Source organism: Vitis vinifera, chromosome 4, assembly GCF_030704535.1.
Source record: "Vitis vinifera cultivar Pinot Noir 40024 chromosome 4, ASM3070453v1".
NCBI classification, from domain to species: domain Eukaryota; kingdom Viridiplantae; phylum Streptophyta; class Magnoliopsida; order Vitales; family Vitaceae; genus Vitis; species Vitis vinifera.
This window is the reverse complement of record NC_081808.1, coordinates 4,457,338-4,476,079: the sequence shown is the minus strand read 5'-3', so window position 1 is coordinate 4,476,079 and position 18,742 is coordinate 4,457,338. Positions and strand designations below refer to the sequence as shown.

Genomic DNA, 18,742 nt, shown 5'->3' with positions numbered 1-18,742 from the left:
CTGTTCCCATGAACGTAGGCAATTAGCCGAACCACGTTAAATCTGCGTATTGTTTTTCTATTATTTTCATCATAAATCGTTGCAAGGATTTTGTTTATATTATGACAATTCCAAAAGGTAGAAAATGTAAAGTAAAAGAATGAACCAAATTTGGAGAAATTCTACTAATGGCCTTTGGACGAAAGCCTACACCCCTTGACCATCAAATTTTCATGGAAAGAGAAGTATATGAATGCCTTCTCCCCCGTTCCCCCACCAAACCTTGCACCCCGCATTCTCTGGTTTCCTCTACTCCATATAAATTACATTCAAATACTTCATTCCTCCACTCATTATCCTTCTATGTTTTTCCACTATTCTCTTTTGTTTTTGCTTTTTTAGGTGTAATCAGTGGACTCTATACGAGGAAAATAACATTCTTTGCCACTTTTCTGTGATCAGTATTACCATCTTCGTCATCATCAGCTCTCACTGCGTCCGACTGGTGTCTTCTGGGTGCACCTGAAAGAAAACCCAACATGCGTAGTTATAAGCTTTGTTTGAGATATAAGAAGGACTGGAAGCGCAAAATGATTTTGGGTCATACCTGAAAGAATCTATCTTCATTGAAGCTTACAGTTCTAAGCTTCAACTCCCCTCTATTGGTAGTCATTTCATCCAATATCTCCGCATCAAAAAAATCTTCGTCAGTCCCTTGACTTCCAGGAACAGCTTCTTCTCTCTCCTGCTCACATATTTCCACGCCCATATATGCACAAACTTTAGGCTTCTCCAGGACACTATGACAACTAATTTCAACTATAAAATTGTACACTTCAGGGTACCATCATCATCACTGAAACTAAGTAACATACCCTGATTGAGATGCTGCGGCTGCGCTGTGGGGCTCCAGCAATTTCCTCGTACTCAGCGGCATCCAGTTCTCGAAGATGCTGAGTTTGGAACAGCTTGGGCAGAATGTACTGTCTTATGCTTATGAGAAGAAAGAATGGCACTGGGAACAGTATTCCAGCTATAGGTATCCATGTTATTCCAAAGCAAATCATAAGATATACGAGTTGGAAGAGCGTGAATGTCGCAATGTACTTGAATGGTACTGTTTCCACAAATGAAGCATGAACCCCTTCCAGGACTCTGTAACAAATATTGCATGACATGGGATCAGTATAACAATAATAAATAAAATTAGTCATCTATTCATTTTTTCTGGTTCTGTATTTATCACTGCCCCACGGCGAAATTAGCTAAATCGCGATCCTATTGCGTGACTTACTTGTAACGGCGGCCAGGGGTGATAAAGAGCAGCAAGATCCTTTCCCAGAACTGATTCCCAGGGAGGCTATCAACGGCCATGTAGGCAAAGTATCCCCAAAGAACTGAGGTAGGTATAGCCTTGATGACAGGGATAGCACATACAGATATGCCTACAAGGAGGGACTGCAACAGGTTGGTCACTCTTTGCTCATTAACTCGAACAGGCAAGTAAGGATCGATGTGCTTCTCAGGATCGAATTTGCCTTTTGTGTCTCCTCCATCTTCGCTATTCATTACAGCCTCCTTCAAGTCCTTCAACTCTTTGTCTACTGAAACATCCTGCAAAAAATCCAAACTATAGTTAGCAAATAAAAAGAAAATAAATACATGTGATTGTACATGACTAGAGCACTTACATTAGGAGCTGTGTCCATTTCTATGAACACAGCTTGCATCCTTCCATACATTTCTGAGTTGCTTGCTTGCTCTTTTATACATTCCTTGGCGCTTTTAACCATCTTTTTTCGAATCAACTACAAAGTATAAATCATGTTGTCTAAGAATCCAAATCTGGGTTATTGACAGTTAGCACTATCAGTGAAGAGGAAATTATCTTCTAGGTAGAATAGAATATCCCACCAGCTTCTTGAGGACTGCAAGACTCTTAGTGTGCATGGGGGATTGTGGGAGGACTCCATTTGAAGGAGGAAATCCAAGCAACCCACAAAGCAGAGTCTGAAATAGCCAAGTGAAAGAAGCATGAAAATCTAGATAGAATATGTCAGAAACATAAATAACAAAATAAGAAGTCAGAAAATACCATAACTCCGAGCAAGAACAGGTCATAATGGTAAGCAGAAGGGTTTTTGAGATTGAACTCCTTCTGCTGTGCCATCTGTGAAGCTACACTGTGGTCGAAAAAGTATAAGCCCGCTATCATCACAGCTGGTATCAAGGCAGCAAAGATGTACCCCAATGGGACCTTTCCCATATCCTGCAATTTGAGCACTTGAAGCACATAATTCAGAACGTTATCACTATTACGTACTTTTGTCAAGTTGTTAAATGTATTTCGAAAAACCTCTGATTCCCACTAAGAGATCCGTTTTAGGCCACTCCAGCTCAAGTATGAGGTGCAGTTCCATTCTTTTGTGCATTGTGAATAGACAGACCACTCTAGCTCAAGTAAAGATTATATAATCATAATGCAGTAGCATATTCTCTATGGCTGATGATCGTTTCCAAAAATAATTTCCATATCTATTAATACTAGTATTTTTTTTAGCACGATTCCTAGTCAGATCCACAGGAACTGACTTTCAACTAGAAGTTAGAAGACACCGAAACCACAAAGAGACATGACTTCTTTCCCCCTAAAAAAACAAAGAGAATAAAAAAAGAGGGGGGAAGAGGAGAATTCATCACAAAATTAATACCTGTACTACAGCCCATTGGTAATTTGAATCAGAATCCCAGGGAGCACGACAAAAGAGCCTCCTGGGAACTCCAGAAGGAACTTTCTTAGGTATACTGTAAGATAATGCTGTCCACAACAGGACCATAAGAGGAACCCCATAATCTGCAATGAACTCTCGGACCCATCCTGTACTCAGCAGCCAAATGGAAAAAATCAGGTCCCAAGCAATAAGTCACAGAGATTAAATCTCTAAACTTCACTTGAACCTACCAGTGCTATATCGCCATGACCTTGCTCTTCTGCTCTTTAGGGAAGTAAAAAGTACACCAAAAGAGAAAATGATCCCAAGCAGTCCATTTGTATAAAGCCACTGGAATTCATACTTAACTGATTTAGGATCTTCATCTTTGGGAATATTAAATTCGCTCACTACTCCCTGCAATTTGAACATTTATCACGTTAACCACAAGATCCTCTCTCTTTGCTAAATCCACATATTATCATGTATTTTCTATCACATACCTTAATAGCCTCTTGAACAAAAAGAACTGCAATCAACATGCCAAAGAGTTCCCCTGCAACCCTTGTAAACCTAGAGATGATGGTGCAAGCATTGAATATTGCAAGAAGAAATAGCATTAAAGCTGTCCAGACGCAAACCCTGTAAAAAACATAAATAAATAAAATAGGCAAACATATGTTCTGATTCATGATGCTTTGATGACATAGAACAATGTGGAAAATGATGGGATTGATTCTCTTACCACCCAGCCCAAGCTAGATATAGATCCTTCCCCAAGTCTGACTTTCCTTTGGCGAAATTGTACAAGTAAGTGTACATTATAACTGTGGGCTCTGCAACTCCTAAAATCAACAAAGGCTGCCCACCGAAAATTGAGTGGATGATTCCACATATAGCAGTAGAAGCTAGAGTTTGAACTGAGCTCAAGTGCCCATCTAACAAAAACAAAAGTTTCAATCATGAAAAACAATCATACCCATGGGAAAAGAAGATGGTGAAAAGTTCTCATCCATAGATTTATGATTTGGCGCTTGCATTAAGTATCCCTTTTCTTCAGCCCTAGTTATCACTTCATGAATCCAATGAAAGCAGAAGAAAGTTTCATGTTTTCTTTTTCATGCTGTTTTCATTTTCTTAAATGAAAAGCTACTCTCAACAGAGATTAGTTATTGAATTAGGAGGTTCAGAATTTTGATTTTTTCACACAAATCAAAGCCTAAAGCAATTTCTGCCTCCTATGTAGTCTCTATGAAAAACCATGCTCTGGGGAGAGAACAAAATACCTGTTTCCCTACTCAATTGCTCCCCAAAGGCAATGACGGGAAGGGCAGAAGCAAAGAATATATAGAAAGTTGGAGCCAATATCCTGATAGGCGTCAAAAGGAGAATAAATAAAAATTTTCATTACAAGAGAAGGCAATTTAAACCATGTAGCATGTTCTGAAGCAAATAGAAAGTACCTAACACCGGAGCCATGCGCACCAGTCCAATCTTGTTTATAGCATGGTGCTCTTCCTTTATAATCGTTAATGATCCCTTTAAAAGGAACTCTAATGTTTCCCATTTCTGATAATACAAAAATAAGACATATGTTAGTATATGGAAGAGGTAGACAAAATCCTTGAGATCCTTTAGTAATATTTGAAGAAGCCATGTACTGACCACACAGGTTTAGTTCATCTACATCTGTTCATGAATCTGTTATCTAATTCAAGATTAAAAAAGAAAAAGAAAAAACCTGAATGCTCTGTTTTCTTGTCAAGAATCTGGAACAACAGAAAATTCCACTCAACCTTGAGTTTTTTTATCAAGAATTGAACAGCAGAAAATGGAATGATTCAAAAGCTTATTTTCCTTTTCGTTTCCTAAGGTTTCTCAAGAACCAAACAGAGGTATTTGAAACTGGATGCACAGATGCAGTTTGATTTCAGTTCATTATGAGTTATGGAACAGTCAAGAAAGAGAAAAAGAACTATCTAACGAATAAACTACAAAAATATGGAAGAGACCAATTATGTAGGCTTTGGTACAAACCAGAAATGCGTAAAACTCTGCAATTTGTTTATTTTTTCTTATTTTAACAATTTTCTCGATGGCCAAACAGGAAAAATAAAAATTTTCTACACCATTCTAAACCTCCATGTACGAACTTACCTCGGTATCAGATCCTTTACTCATTGGAAAAAAAAATCACTAAATTTTTAATACAAAACAAATATCTAATCCAACAACGCGCTCTTCGATATTGCAAGGTTTTGCTCACACGTGCATGAATGCTATGTTTGTTTCCAGAGAAACCGGAGAAAAGAACCAAAAAAAAGAAAAAGAAAACTCAAGTCAAGCTTAACCTTGAAGCTGAATCTACTATTTTTCTCAGGAACTAAAAATCAGAAAATGTAGAACCTTAAACAACATTTTCTATCTCATTCATAAATTTTCTCGTAGCCATATAAATTATTCCTGCCAAGCTACACCTTCATTCATGAGAATACCTTAGTTCAGACGCATTAGTCTTTTTAAAAAAAAAAGGAAAAGAAAACGAATAGACTGTAACCAACCTGGCAACCTTGATGTTGGAGCAGGAGAGCAACAGACGGAGACTCTAGAGAGGCATATAAAAGAAAAGAGAAAAAGGAAAAAAAAAAAAAAAAATCCCTCAGGAATGAAAGACGAAGATGAGGTAGAATGTGGAGTGCTCCGCCGGACTTTCAGATATCGGCAATGAAAGTCCGCCGCAAACTGGTGGGGGGTTAGGGAACTTTCTCTGTCTTTCTCTCTCACTTTCTTGCGTTTTCCTTCTTTCTTTCTGCCTTTCTCCGTTTCTCTTTCCAGCCGCAGTTTAGGGGCGGGAGAGAGCCGCGGAGGCTGTGTTCAAAAACACCATATGCCGTGCGGTCCCCATTTCTCCTTCCCGCGAGATTCTGTTAGAAATGACACGTGTCTATAAATGGTTGGCTAAAAGGACGGTAGTTTCGGGCTGTCATTGTTTCTAAATAACCTATTTATAAACCTTAAATATCAGGTGGGGATTTTATTTTATTTTATTTATTATTATTTTTTTAAGGTGTTGGAAAATGATGTTCCCATAAGCAAACAAAAGTCACCGACCTATTTACGGCGGTTCCTATTATTAGCTAATTGCTAATTTTTTAGATTTATTTTTAAAAATTTGTCAAATAAGGTTGGGAATTGTTTGTAAAAATAATTTTTTAGACTTGAAAACACATTTAATAATTTTTTTTTTTTGCAAATTTTTTGTTAAAAACTTGTTTTGAAAATGCGGTATTTTAAAAATTATTTTCATTTATTGTTTAGGGTTTTTTTTTTTTAATTATTTTCATTTATTGTTTAAGGGTTATTTTAAAAATTAATTATATAAATAGAGAGGATAATTAAAAATATTTTACTTGTTGGATTGTTTTAAAAAATAATGGTATAAATATAAAAAATAATTAAAAATTAAAAATTATAAAATTTATTTTTAATAAATATTTAGAAACAAAGAAAACAAATTTAAATTCTCAAACATACATTTTAAAGTGCATATAAAATTTAAAAAAACACTTTATAGGTGATTTTTTAAAAAATACTTCAAAAAATAAAATAAAAGCACGATCAAACACATTATTTTTGAAAACATTATCAAACAAACCTCATGCCCCTAACTGTACTAAGGAAATTTTGGAAGCAGTTTTAGTCCCTCTCAACAAAAGCAGTTTTACTGGATTAATCTTGTTATCTTTAAATTTAGAAGAGCAGGCAGCAAGTAGTGAGAAGGGAGAAGGTGGTCGGTCTCCCACTGAAATCATCATTGATTTAGGTGCTCAGAAGACCTGAAGTAGTTTCCATGGGATCACAAAGAGTATTATTAAACTAGGCTAAGAAACCATCACTAAGGTAATATTCATGGTACCTACAAAACAAAACTATATGGCACAAAAACTAATGCTCTTCTTCAATTTCAATCAATCCTCCCAGGCAGCTTCAGTCTCTTGTGTTTTTGCAACTGGTGGCCAGATCTCTACTGCATTAACAGGAGAGCTTCACGGTTACGGCCGAGCAGACTTAGTACTGTTGCAGCAATGTGATGGCCGGTGAGCCCTGCAATAGCCAGCTGCTCCTCTGGTGATGCCTGTTCTATGTAGTTGTCGGGTAGAGCGATGGGTCGCCACTGCACAAGTTGGATTTGAAAATGCCCAGAAATGAAAACATGATTAGCGTTGGAATCTAAATCAAAACCAGAAAATTTTTTAGATTACATACTAAGATTGCTTTGGTACTGTCACATTATTATACATTCCCACTCAATAAAAAGATGGTTTAGAGAAGTCTAGGAGCACATGCCACATGCAAACAACCAAACTTCATACAAATTATATAATCTAATATTCAGACTGCATTAAAACAAAATCTGGTTAGAAAAGAACAGACAATAGTACCGAAAAGTGAGAAGACCTCGTATACCACAAACACCAAAATTCCTAGTAGATGACCACCACCGACTCCCTGTGGCATCATGGGAACCATTTCTGATGCTTTTTGCCCTCTTGTTTCCTTCCTGCATCCAATGGATACTTGGGGCACTTAACTAGTTCTTAGATTTTTTAATCATGTTTCATTTAAGGGACTGCATATCCTAAGGATTAAGGGCCACAAAAGGAGAGTCCAGCCACATTTTATTCTACATTCTGGGGCGGGCACCAGTTCAACTGAACCAACCATTGGATGACAAAGAAAAAGCCCAGTTAGCCGCCAACTCAGTGCTGGTCACATGGCCTACAGCTTGGCCATGATTTGAATATGGGTCAGAGATACGGATTGAAACATTTTATTGGATCTGGTAAAAGAAAGTTTAATGAAGAAGAAAAGGGAAAAGTGTCCACTACATGCAGGGTTGTGGCTCAAGACAAAGAGCAACAATATATAAAAGCAAAAATGAAGATTTGGCATCAAACTGAGCTTGGAGCACCCAAGTAAAGGAGTTCAAGGAAGAGCTCCTTTAGCTTGAGGATTGAATTAAATTTTGAAAAAGCTACATATCCCTTTCCTTCCGCACTACCCACATGAGGTAAAGGGGCGCTACTATCCAAAAATCTACCATATACGCCTAAACCTGTAAACCAGTTTCCAGGTAAGAGGCCCTCCACTTACAAGTAATACCCAGGTGATGCACGACAGAGATAAGAAAAACACAAAGTTCACTGGCTAAATTGTCGTCCCTACAATAAATCCTGCTTTCAAAAGGGCACACAATCCCATTCCTTCTGCTTGAGAACCAACTTACACAAATGGAAGTAGTGGAACTACATGAAACAACCTGTCATAGCTCTTTCTCCATTTCCAGCACATCCTGCCCCTCCATAAAAATAAATATAGCATGCAGCTTTTCATATGAAAGTGCAACTGCATAGTCTGTGATTTGCTAGTGATGTAATTCTTAATAACCCCAATACAATAGATTTCCAGGAAAACCCCTCTTCCGACACATTGCCACATCATATCTCCTTCCAAAACATCAACGTCTTATAGTTGCCTATACAATCATATTGCTAGCCATAATCCACCTCTGCAATCTCTCTTAGAGGCTAATCTCTAAATCCACTCCTCCTAAGGAGCTTGATTCAAATACTTCAAAGGCCTAATATGAGGCCTCCAAAATCATTTGGCAAGTAAATGGAATCCCAAAAAATGTTGACATTTAAAACTTTACCCAATTCACTAGATCATAAAAAATCCCTCTTAAATCAAAGAGAGGAATTTGAAGAGAGATTAAAACTGGGAAGGCTTATGAGACTTATTCATCAAAGCAAACCTTCCACCAGCCCCACTTCCTCCTCCTTTTAGAAAGCTACAACCTCTTACCCACATCACCCCTTTTCCATTCTTTCAGTAACCCATCCCAGTCATTCTCATACTAGTTACTTTTTAATGCATATCCCTTAATGATGACAACATATTTGTGTGAGGATTCCCTTTTTATCCTATTAATCACCAACACATAAAAGACGAGAAAAAAAAAAAATCACTCCCTTCAGTGCACAAAATCCAAATTGTCTACTTCAATCACAAAGTTGCATTAATTTGAAAGTCAGGTTCATATGAATGGAGTGAGATTTTGAATTGGCACATCTATGAATGGACTAAATATTAAGGTGTTCCAAATTCTCAATCAAAGAGAAGAACGTCCAACTTAAATATTAGGGTGTTCCAAATTCTTGATCAAAGAGAAGATCATCCAACTTTATAACAATTTCTATTCATATGGATGATGCGGATCTGACATTATGCATGGAGCTATTGGCTTATGGATTCACACAGTTCTACAATAACTTGCTCCTAGTAATTTCCATCCATATGACAGTCATCCTTTTTCCTCACTCCTAGAGAAGGAAAATCTACAAAACTTCTCAAGCTCAACTTGCTTGAGTTGATATTTTATACACAGACAGGATAGATTCAAGACTCATGGTTCAAAAATAGAAAATGGTCTACGTATTCAGCCTGGTCAAAGTTACAAAGATGGGGAAATTAACTCTTTGCAACAACTCAGATTTGGAAAACAATAAAAAGAAAAAAAGAACAGTTTTAAGCCCAGCATGGACATAAACTAATTGATAAATATATGTAGTGTTGTTAAAAGCAAAAGGCGATATGACTCCTTTTAGCCTAAGGCGAAAGGCAAAAAACAAGGCGATAAAAAATATACATATATTTACCTATCAATATTCAACTAATATAAGTGTTGTCTTCAACAATCAACACTATTAATTTTTCATCACTCACGATGTCTTATAAAATTAACAAAATAGTAATAATTATTGAAAGTGTTAAATATTATACCCCATATTATAAAAAATAACATATTGTTTAAAGATATTCATCCTATCTAAATGTATATTCTAATTTTTCAAACATCTAAAAAGCAAAATAAAAAACAAAATAAGAGATTGAACATTCTAGAGAAACTTTAGGCATCATCATCATAGTCATTATTAAAATTAAAATTAAAATTGTCATTACTTCCATCAAGACTAGATTGATAACACTCCATCTTATTATCTCTATGATTGATAATATAATATTTTATCTTATACTTTGTTTAATCCAATGTTAGATTGAATGAAATTATAATCTAAATATGTTTAATCTTAATTCACAGTCAAAGGTGAGGTCGCCTCTATGCCTTGTGCCTTATCCCAAGGTGATTGCCTAGGCATTGCCTCTTTGAAGTCGCCTTGCCTAGGTCTTCAAAAGGTGACTTTTATCTACCCTGCCTAGCCTGATGGCCTAGGCAACCCAGGCGATTGCCTTTGATAACTCTGAATATATGGTAAGATATGTTACCTTTATTCTTCCATCCAGCTTTCCATCAAGAGCAATGAATTGTGCAACATGGGATCCAAACCCTCCAACAGAGCCTTCCTCAACAGTAATTAAGAAGGCATGGTTTTCACAGAGCTCTCTAACAAGCTGGATGTCAAGAGGCTTGCAAAATCTCGCATCAGCAACAGTTACTCTAATTCCAAGCTCTGAAAGGAGCGACCAAGCCTTAAGGCAATTCTGAACCATAACTCCGTACCCAAGCAGAGCAACATCTTTACCCTCTATGAGGACTTTACCTTTTCCAATCTGTACTACAAGTAAAAACAATTGCATCAAAGTCGAGAAAAGTGAAAAATTGAATTCAGAACTGGCCAACAAAATGTATAATTTCAAATTCAAATTTTACATGAGCATAAGGTAGGAAAAACAGAACAAATGACAAAAACAGCAGGAAATTAGCATAGATAATCTGGAAAGTAATTTCAGAATTTAAGACATTAATTATTAAAATTTCTCAAGATCAAAATTCATCAACCTTTTAGATGCACAACTTCTGACCTAGTTCAATCATACACCAATATGAAAATTTACCTAACAAGAAATCAGGAGTAATTCAGTGAACTGACTTTTATTACAGCAATGCAGACCTAAAAACAATGTCTGGACATAAATATCAACACATTACCAGAAGTTAACATGCGCAAAAGAAATAGAAAGGGCATAAAGGGATTACCTCAATGGGAATTCCATTCCATATAGAGTTACTCATTCCAGCAGTGGCGCCCCTAGGATATCGGAAGCAAATTGGTCTATCATCAACATGAGCTGCAGTGGCCACCATGTGCATGAGCTCATTTTCATCAGATGGTGCCATGACAATCATGTTAGGTAAACAGGACATGAATGTTATGTCAAAAGCTCCACAGCGTGTGGGACCATCAGACCCTACCAGTCCTGCACTTGTAATGGCAAAACGAACAGGAATTCTCTGCCGATCCACATCATGAACTACCTAAGGAGACCATCAGAGAAAGATAAACAATTTAGACTGATCATGCTTCTATTACCCAATTTGGAAAGAATGTAATTAATTATTTAATGCAAAACAGAGTCTCATTCCATCCCATTCTACAAAAGTTGAAAAACATGAATTGATCTTGCTTAAAATTGCAATCTATTACAATTGTAAACCATCCATTTGTAGAGCACACAGAGAGGGAGAGTGTGTTCCATGTAGTCCTGAATACTTATCACTAAGTTGTACTAGGGCAAAGTGGATGACATGGTTAAAAAGGAATTATTCATCTTTTGTGAATAAGTAAAAATGAGATGAAAGCCACAATCAGATATTACTAAATTAAGAATCTTATCCAAACCTATCAAAAAAAAAAAAAATCTTATCCAAGTTCTTATGCTTGTAATTCATTTTTATTTGTATGTATATGTTTGTACATTAGAGAACAATAAATCCAATAAGTTAATGACATGCATGTATGCCCATTTGCATATCACCAAGGATTGAAATGTTAGTTTTTTGCACCGAAATATCGGATATCGGTGGTGTCCGAAATGATATTGGGCACCGATTATCGATTTGCATGAATATCGGCAAAATTTTGACAAAATCTCCAAAAGATCGGCGATATATTGGTTCAGAGGCGATCCATTGGCAAAAAATCGAGCGTGGGGCGACATGCAGCGGCAGGCAAAGGAGAGCACAAAAAAAAAAAAAATTGCCGATTTTTTCGAGCTTTCCTTCCTGCATCGAATGATCAAATTTTTTGACGATTCAATGGCCCTAGCCCAGATTTCCTGATTTTTTTGGTCAATGTTGCCTCCAACCCGCTCCTTCAAATTTCAAATTTACTGTCAGGCTTCAAATTTTGTTTACGTTGCTGTTGGGATTCAAACCCAGGCCAAAAGGCTTGGGTTCAAGCCTGATTGCCACTAGGCCAAATTCCCACTTGCTAATATATGATGATAATAAATTTGTTAAAGTTCATTATTAAAAATAAATAAATAAATTTTAATTATTTTATTTAAATTTTATTTAATTAATTAATAAATGTATAAAAACCATCATTATAATTTTCTTAACAGATATTTTTTAATAACATTTATATGACAATTAAATATTAAAAAGTTATATATGCATCATCATTTATTTTACATTTGAATTAAATAAATCATAATTTTAATATTATGTGTATCATCATTTATCTCATTAATCATATTTTAAAAAATTACTATCACTTTACTTTTAAATTTTATATATATCATTTTAATTTTATTTAATTTTGAATTTTTTATTTCAAAATATTAAAAATATAAATTTATTCAAAAAAGACTAAAATATACATATATATGTATAAAATTAAGTTATAATATTTTATAAATTAAAATTAATTTGATTAGATAAATAATAAATTATTAATACCGAAATATCCATACTTACCGATATTTTTCTCTTTAACCATACCTATGTCAATTACACTTAAAAAATAACTTTAACATGTGTATTTTTATTTATTTTATCATTTTTTGGAGTTTCTCCAAATATTTCCATGAATTTTGAATAATTTGTCTTATTGATATTTTTGTCAAAATATCCACCGATATTTCTCCGATATTTCCGATATATCTGTAAAATCCAAGTATCGATATATCCGTATTTACCAATATTTCAAACCTTGCATATCACATATTGAATTTTGAATAATTACAATATTTCTCATTTTCATTGGTTGTTACTTGCTTCACATATTTTCAAGTTGGACACACTCTACAATAATAAGACCAATTTGAAATCAACAGTGATTGAATAGAGTAGAAAAAGATTGGAAAGTGTGTGCACGCACGCGTGTATGTGTGTGTGTGTGAGAGAGAGAGAGAACCTGATCATAAGCTCTCTGTAGGAAGGTAGATGGGATTATGCAAAATGGTTTCAATCCCCCACAAGCCAAACCAGCAGAAAATGTAACTGCATGTTGCTCCGCCATTCCCACATCAAAAAATTTATAAGGAAATTTTTCCTGAAATAGTTGAAGTGGTGGTTCCATTCCCATTCCTGCATGAACCACCACAATGTCTTTGTCCTTTTCTGCCTCATTAACCAAAGCCTCCACAAAGCAATCACTATACATTCTCGGGAGAGGATATGGTGATAATTCGGAGGTGTAGAAACCTGCATTATTATTTAAAGCGAAAATGAGGGCAACAAAGAGCAAACTAAGATGTGGTTCCTTCCTTGAATTCTAAATAATTAAATAACTGAAAACCACCCATACAACAGTTTAATGGTGACAATTCATATGGATAGGGGAAGATGGAGGTGTTTAGGAGAGCTTCACTAGGAGAGCCCAGTGAAGCAAACTTGCTAACTTTGTAAACTATGCCTGAGCTCTGTTTCTTAGGCTTGTCATATCTCCAGTCCAGACACATTAGACCAAACTGAGCTAGACCAAGCTTGATTCATTTAGATTTCAGTCAATATCCAAGTTTTCAAGGGTTTCAGTGGAAGTCTCAAGAAAGGAATAAAGATCAGAGGAAAAAGGGGAAAATAGTAGTGAACATACCTTTCAGATGTCCATTTGAAATCATACTCTTTTGGCTAGCTTCTACTCCCTGGTATTCCTTTGTTATTACATGAACCAACACAGGACCAGTTGGATCCAAAGATGCCACCCCTTGTAAAACAGAAATGAGATCTTCAATGTTGTGTCCATCAACAGGGCCAATATAATATAGACCAAGCTCTTCAAAGAGTGTTGCTCCCAGTGGACCCACCATACCACGGGCATACTCATCTACTTTAGCAGCCAGCTCATGCATGCCCTTACCAATTCTCTTGGTAACACCCTGAAAACAGAAGCCAAGAATATTATGGTAATGAACACATGTACTTTAGCAGCCAGTTCATGATACAAATAACACATGTAAAGAACACAATAGATAAAATTAGATCAGGCCGATCACTGTACCAGAATTCTTTAAAATTTTGAATAGAACCCAAATTATACACAAGTGCCTCTTGCAGCTGATGTAACATGAATTCATGACTTACAATAAAACAATTTATGGAATTATCCTTTAAATCCAGAATCAGCAAATCAGTTCTGAAGTCCTGAAAGTTTGTGTTTACTTCCCAATATTTTCTCAAATCCTAATTTTTGCTAGTGCCTCCCCTTGAGGCTTGCCTCAAGTGGTAAGAGGTAGGGGTGGATTATGGGAGGTTCCAAGTTTGAGTTCCAGTGGTGACCAAAAAATTAAAAAGTTTAACTATTAAAAAAAATTATTGTCAGTGGTGAATATTCCAGAATACCAAATTGTTCTTATGAAACTAACTCGACACAACAATCTGTGGAATGCTACCCAGTGAGTGTCCTGTTGATCAGATACCAAGATCTTACAACCACAAACACCATGCACATCCCAAAAAAAGCCTATAATCATGCTAGAGTCATTCCATGTCCAACAATTTACCCTTATTCTCGAAAAGACAGCACCAAATAGATTTACTTGATCTAATCGGAAGGAATGTCAGAGGAATGCATACCTTAGCAGCTTCTCTAAATTTTCGGAAGGATTTACTTGACTGGAGCTTGGTTAGAGTACTAGATAAAGCGTTAATTGGTGTAGCCTGACCATCCTCGAGCTTTGGGTGTAAAGAATGACGACTGTCATTTAATATTACTACCATATTTGTGTCCAAATAACCTGCATTGCCCATTGCCTCATAAACCTGACCAGCCATAGTTGTTCCATTGCCAATCACCGTAACTATACGTTCCCGTTTCCCTTTCAAATCTCGAGCAACCGCCATGCCTGAAATGAGAACAGTTAACTATGCTAGAAAATTCATTTCTCAGGCCTAAAGATGGAAGTGAAACACAGCCAGGAAAATTTTTCTAAATTTTCAATTGGAGCCAGTAATAAATGATCTGAAAAATCAAATCATCCAACTCATATGCAAGTAATTATAATAAATTATGACTAGAAATGTACATAGATAGAAAGTGTGCAGATGATGTGCGACTGTAAATTACAAAGCAAGGAAATTTTTTCGAGGAAAGCAAGCATGAGTTCTCAAAACTGGTCATTTTTCCCAAAGTAATGGCCAAATAAGAAGGAAAAATAGAGAAATCCTACCAAGCCCAGCAGAAATACTGCTGCATCCATGCCCTGCACCAAATGGGTCATATTCACTCTCAGAACGAGATGTAAAACCTGAAAGACCACCCCTTTCTCTCAGTGTATGCATAAGGGCCCGCCTTCCAGTGAGAATTTTATGTGCATATGTCTGTTGCAATACATAGAAGGAATTAATCTGCTACAGATTAAATTTTCAGTAGAGACAGTCATGGTGATCCAAGTGTTAAGCTACAAACTGAACCAAAAGTTTAAGTTATTAGGTAATGAGCCAACAATGTTTATTAAACCTAACACCCCACCTCAAAAGTAAAAAAAGGGGGAAATAAACATTGGTGAGGTTCAAACTCTTGACCTCCCCCATAAACCAAGACTTTGAAACCATGTTAAGCTACCAATTAACCCAAAAGCTTAAGTTGTCACCTAATGGGCTAACAATATATATATCAAGCCAACTTGGACTGAAGTCCTAATATAGAGAGGTATTAATTAAAATCTTACCACTTCCCCCACATCCCAAAGTATCTTGTCCATTGGAGCATGGAAAATGTAGTGAATTGCAACAGTCAGCTCCACCACTGCCAGACTGGCTTTAAAAGGTTTTTGCATTTTTGACATTATACAAAACAACTCTACACGGATTTCATCAGCTAATTGTTTCAGCTCCTGCACAGACCCAGTTAATAGAGAAAATGTCACTACAAAATGCACAATGAGTATAAAATTCAAGAAGGAAAAAAATAATATGGGAAAGCTCATAATTTGACCTTAGGAGTCAAATTCTTCAAGCACATAGGGCTTTCGACCATGTCAAGCATGGGGGTTGGGATTCTGTCCCAGAAGAAATCACCAAACTCAGGTAGAGAACATATTTGACCAACATACCTCTGCATCAGGAAAAATCGTATTTACACACCCATTAAACAACTGATTATTAAGAGTATTCAACCACAAGCTTAAGGACTTTCAACAATCGAGATTCATAAAATGCAGATAAAAGAGAGGAGCACAAATATTTCTTTCATGAGACATGATGTAGAATCATAGATCAACCCTTGCAAGCCTTGTTATTTCCATGACTAGGTTTTTTCATTACATGGTTGAAGAGCTTCAAAATTGGCTTTATTCAGAATCAGAAAGAAAGGTTCTCAACCATTCACATAAAATCCCATTAAAGTGTTATACAAAACAGAGCATTGAATTGACAATCAAGATCATTTTCAAATGAATATGCTGGGTAAAATGGAAGCAAGTCATGTGGGATGCTTGGGCTGACTCAAACTTTTAACACTCTGGAAGCAAAAACATTTGAAATTCAAGGACATTTAATACCAAAATATCAAGTCAGGGCATTCTAGGTTTCATACCTTGATTTTTGACTTTAAGCACTCTACTTCACCATCCAACTCCCCCTAATAGATGATCAAACCAAGAGATACCAAACATGGCCATTCCCTATCATCTCTTAGTCGTCAGTCTCATTTCCTTGCTTCTACTCCCAGTTTTACAAAAAAAAAACTCCATATATTAAGTTTTATTTCTAACTATTCCAGAATTTTTTCTGTAAGCATCTTCCAATAGGTCTAGCTTAGTGGTCACACCTATTCTAATTTGATCAACTAAAACCATGCCATCTGAAATCCAACATACACCAGGGAAAGATGGAAACTTTCCTTGAAGACAACCAATTCATCCATAACCAATGGAAAAGGTTTATCTCGATGAACCGAATGGTCGACTCAAAAAGATCTTTCTTAGTACATTTGGTTTGCTTATGAAAAGTTCACTTGATAAGATCAGAGTATGTGTGAACTATAGGAGATACAATAAAATCTAAAAAACTAAAGATGGCTGCAGTGGATAAAAAAATTGCTGTGTCGTGACACCCTGTATGTCCACTGTGTCAAACCTAGGTCCACGCAGAACATGTGCCTGTTAAAAAATAATTATTTCAGATTCTAGATATATCCGATATCCAAAGCGTGTCCAACATGTGTTGAGACTGACCCGAATCCTCTACAGAAGCAACCATGCTACCTACTTAATGATGCAGATGGAGAAAAGGAAACAAGACATGGATTTTTGTATCTTTTCTTTTCCCAAAACTACTTTTGGTGATTGAAGAAAGAAACATCTTATCGTTCCATTTCCTAATTTCTGGCATATCCTCTAAAAATCCACTTCCATGTATTGGACTTAAATTTAAACACGCCCCTTCCCTGCTCTTTTCAAGAATCTTTCTAGGGGAATGGAATCATGCAATAAAAGATTACTATCAATTAAGCTGGTACAGCCACTACGTCTATTGTAGTACTACTTAAATTTAAACATCACCCTTCCTTATCACAAAAAACATCTTTGGTGTCTTCCAATTCATTAAGGGGACAAATCAATTTGGAACAACAATTCCAACACCAAAAAATTAATTGGAAGATCCCAAATATCTTCCCAATAACCCCCCTCCCTAACCAAATTCATATATCTCAAGAAAAATAGTTTGAACACCATGGAAAATTTTCACCATGATTACCAACTCAACAGGCTTCTCACGATGAAAACTAATTTGGCAGTTTAATAAGAAGATTTTTTTTTTCATGTCAGAATATAGTATATACCAAAATAAGCAAGCTACAACAATAAGAAAAATCAAAATCAAAATAAGCAGTCATTGCTGATGAATTCTAACAGTGCTAATATCCTCCTATACATTTATGATCAATAATTTCCAGATGATTAGTCAGCCACTTTTCAATACAAAGGCCTTCATCACATTTGCTGATGTGAATAGAAATGACAGGAAACAGAGGGAAAATTATGAATACCTTGGAGGAGGTGGTGGAAGATGAACATGGGTATAAGTTCATTCTCGAAGAATCCAATTTGGGAGGAAAATTAAAGCTTGAGAACTTCGTTTTCGGATGTAAAACCCTACATTTTTCTTGGAAATGGGCAGTCACTTCAAACGGGTACTGAGCACAAGCAGTACCCATCAAGGAAAAACAGAAACCCAACTCTCCAAAATCGATTCGTTTCAAGGAAAAGTCACCAAATTTCAAAATTAAAACAAAAACACAAATAATAATAATAATTATTCAATCAAGAACAGAAGGGTAGACTATGGGCGCCAATGTGGTAGAAATGTTGAATTACAAAGGGAAAATTGTATATATTTGGCGGATAATTCAAAGGAATCTTGCAAAAGAGAGGACTAGAGAAGCGAAACTGATGAAAACCCAAAACCAGAAAAGGCTGGTGGAATTCACAGAAAATCCGGGTGGCGGTGTCTGAATAGACTGAATTGCAGCACAGAGGACAAATATAGCATAACTTTCTATGTTCGGTTGTTTGTGGGCCGCATCTGGGCTTAAGGCCCATGGCCCAGTTTAAGTTTGCTTTTTTCACACCCCATTTCTCTTCACATTTTTTTATTTAAAAAAAATAAAAACCCAATTTAATTTTTTTACTAATAAAAATACATTTTTATATAAAAAAAAAAATCTTTCTAAAATGGATTATTTAAAATTTGAGTATAGTTTTAGATCAATCTTGATTTAAAATATAAATTTATATATTAAATT

The 18,742-nt window shown here is 35.9% G+C and overlaps 2 protein-coding genes across 2 annotated transcripts; both read right to left on the bottom strand.

The window, feature by feature from the left end:
• Positions 1 to 225: 225 nt before the first annotated feature.
• Positions 226 to 5,621, bottom strand: LOC100247413 (probable boron transporter 7). Its single transcript, XM_002282400.4, has 14 exons — positions 5,252 to 5,621; positions 4,154 to 4,259; positions 3,977 to 4,059; positions 3,436 to 3,628; positions 3,194 to 3,332; positions 2,942 to 3,107; positions 2,691 to 2,857; positions 2,075 to 2,248; positions 1,894 to 1,989; positions 1,671 to 1,787; positions 1,274 to 1,593; positions 855 to 1,134; positions 587 to 724; positions 226 to 501 (listed from the first exon to the last, which is right to left on the bottom strand). The coding sequence occupies exons 2-14, from the start codon at positions 4,255 to 4,257 to the stop codon at positions 469 to 471; spliced, it is 2,010 nt and encodes a 669-aa protein (XP_002282436.1). The 5' UTR covers positions 4,258 to 4,259; positions 5,252 to 5,621; the 3' UTR covers positions 226 to 468.
• An 839-nt stretch (positions 5,622 to 6,460) lies between these two features.
• LOC100252520 (probable 1-deoxy-D-xylulose-5-phosphate synthase, chloroplastic) lies at positions 6,461 to 18,473 on the bottom strand. Its single transcript, XM_002282392.4, has 10 exons — positions 17,987 to 18,473; positions 15,932 to 16,051; positions 15,666 to 15,830; positions 15,165 to 15,315; positions 14,572 to 14,840; positions 13,592 to 13,874; positions 12,911 to 13,200; positions 10,750 to 11,028; positions 10,038 to 10,322; positions 6,461 to 6,864 (listed from the first exon to the last, which is right to left on the bottom strand). The coding sequence occupies exons 1-10, from the start codon at positions 18,152 to 18,154 to the stop codon at positions 6,715 to 6,717; spliced, it is 2,160 nt and encodes a 719-aa protein (XP_002282428.2). The 5' UTR covers positions 18,155 to 18,473; the 3' UTR covers positions 6,461 to 6,714.
• Positions 18,474 to 18,742: the final 269 nt, after the last annotated feature.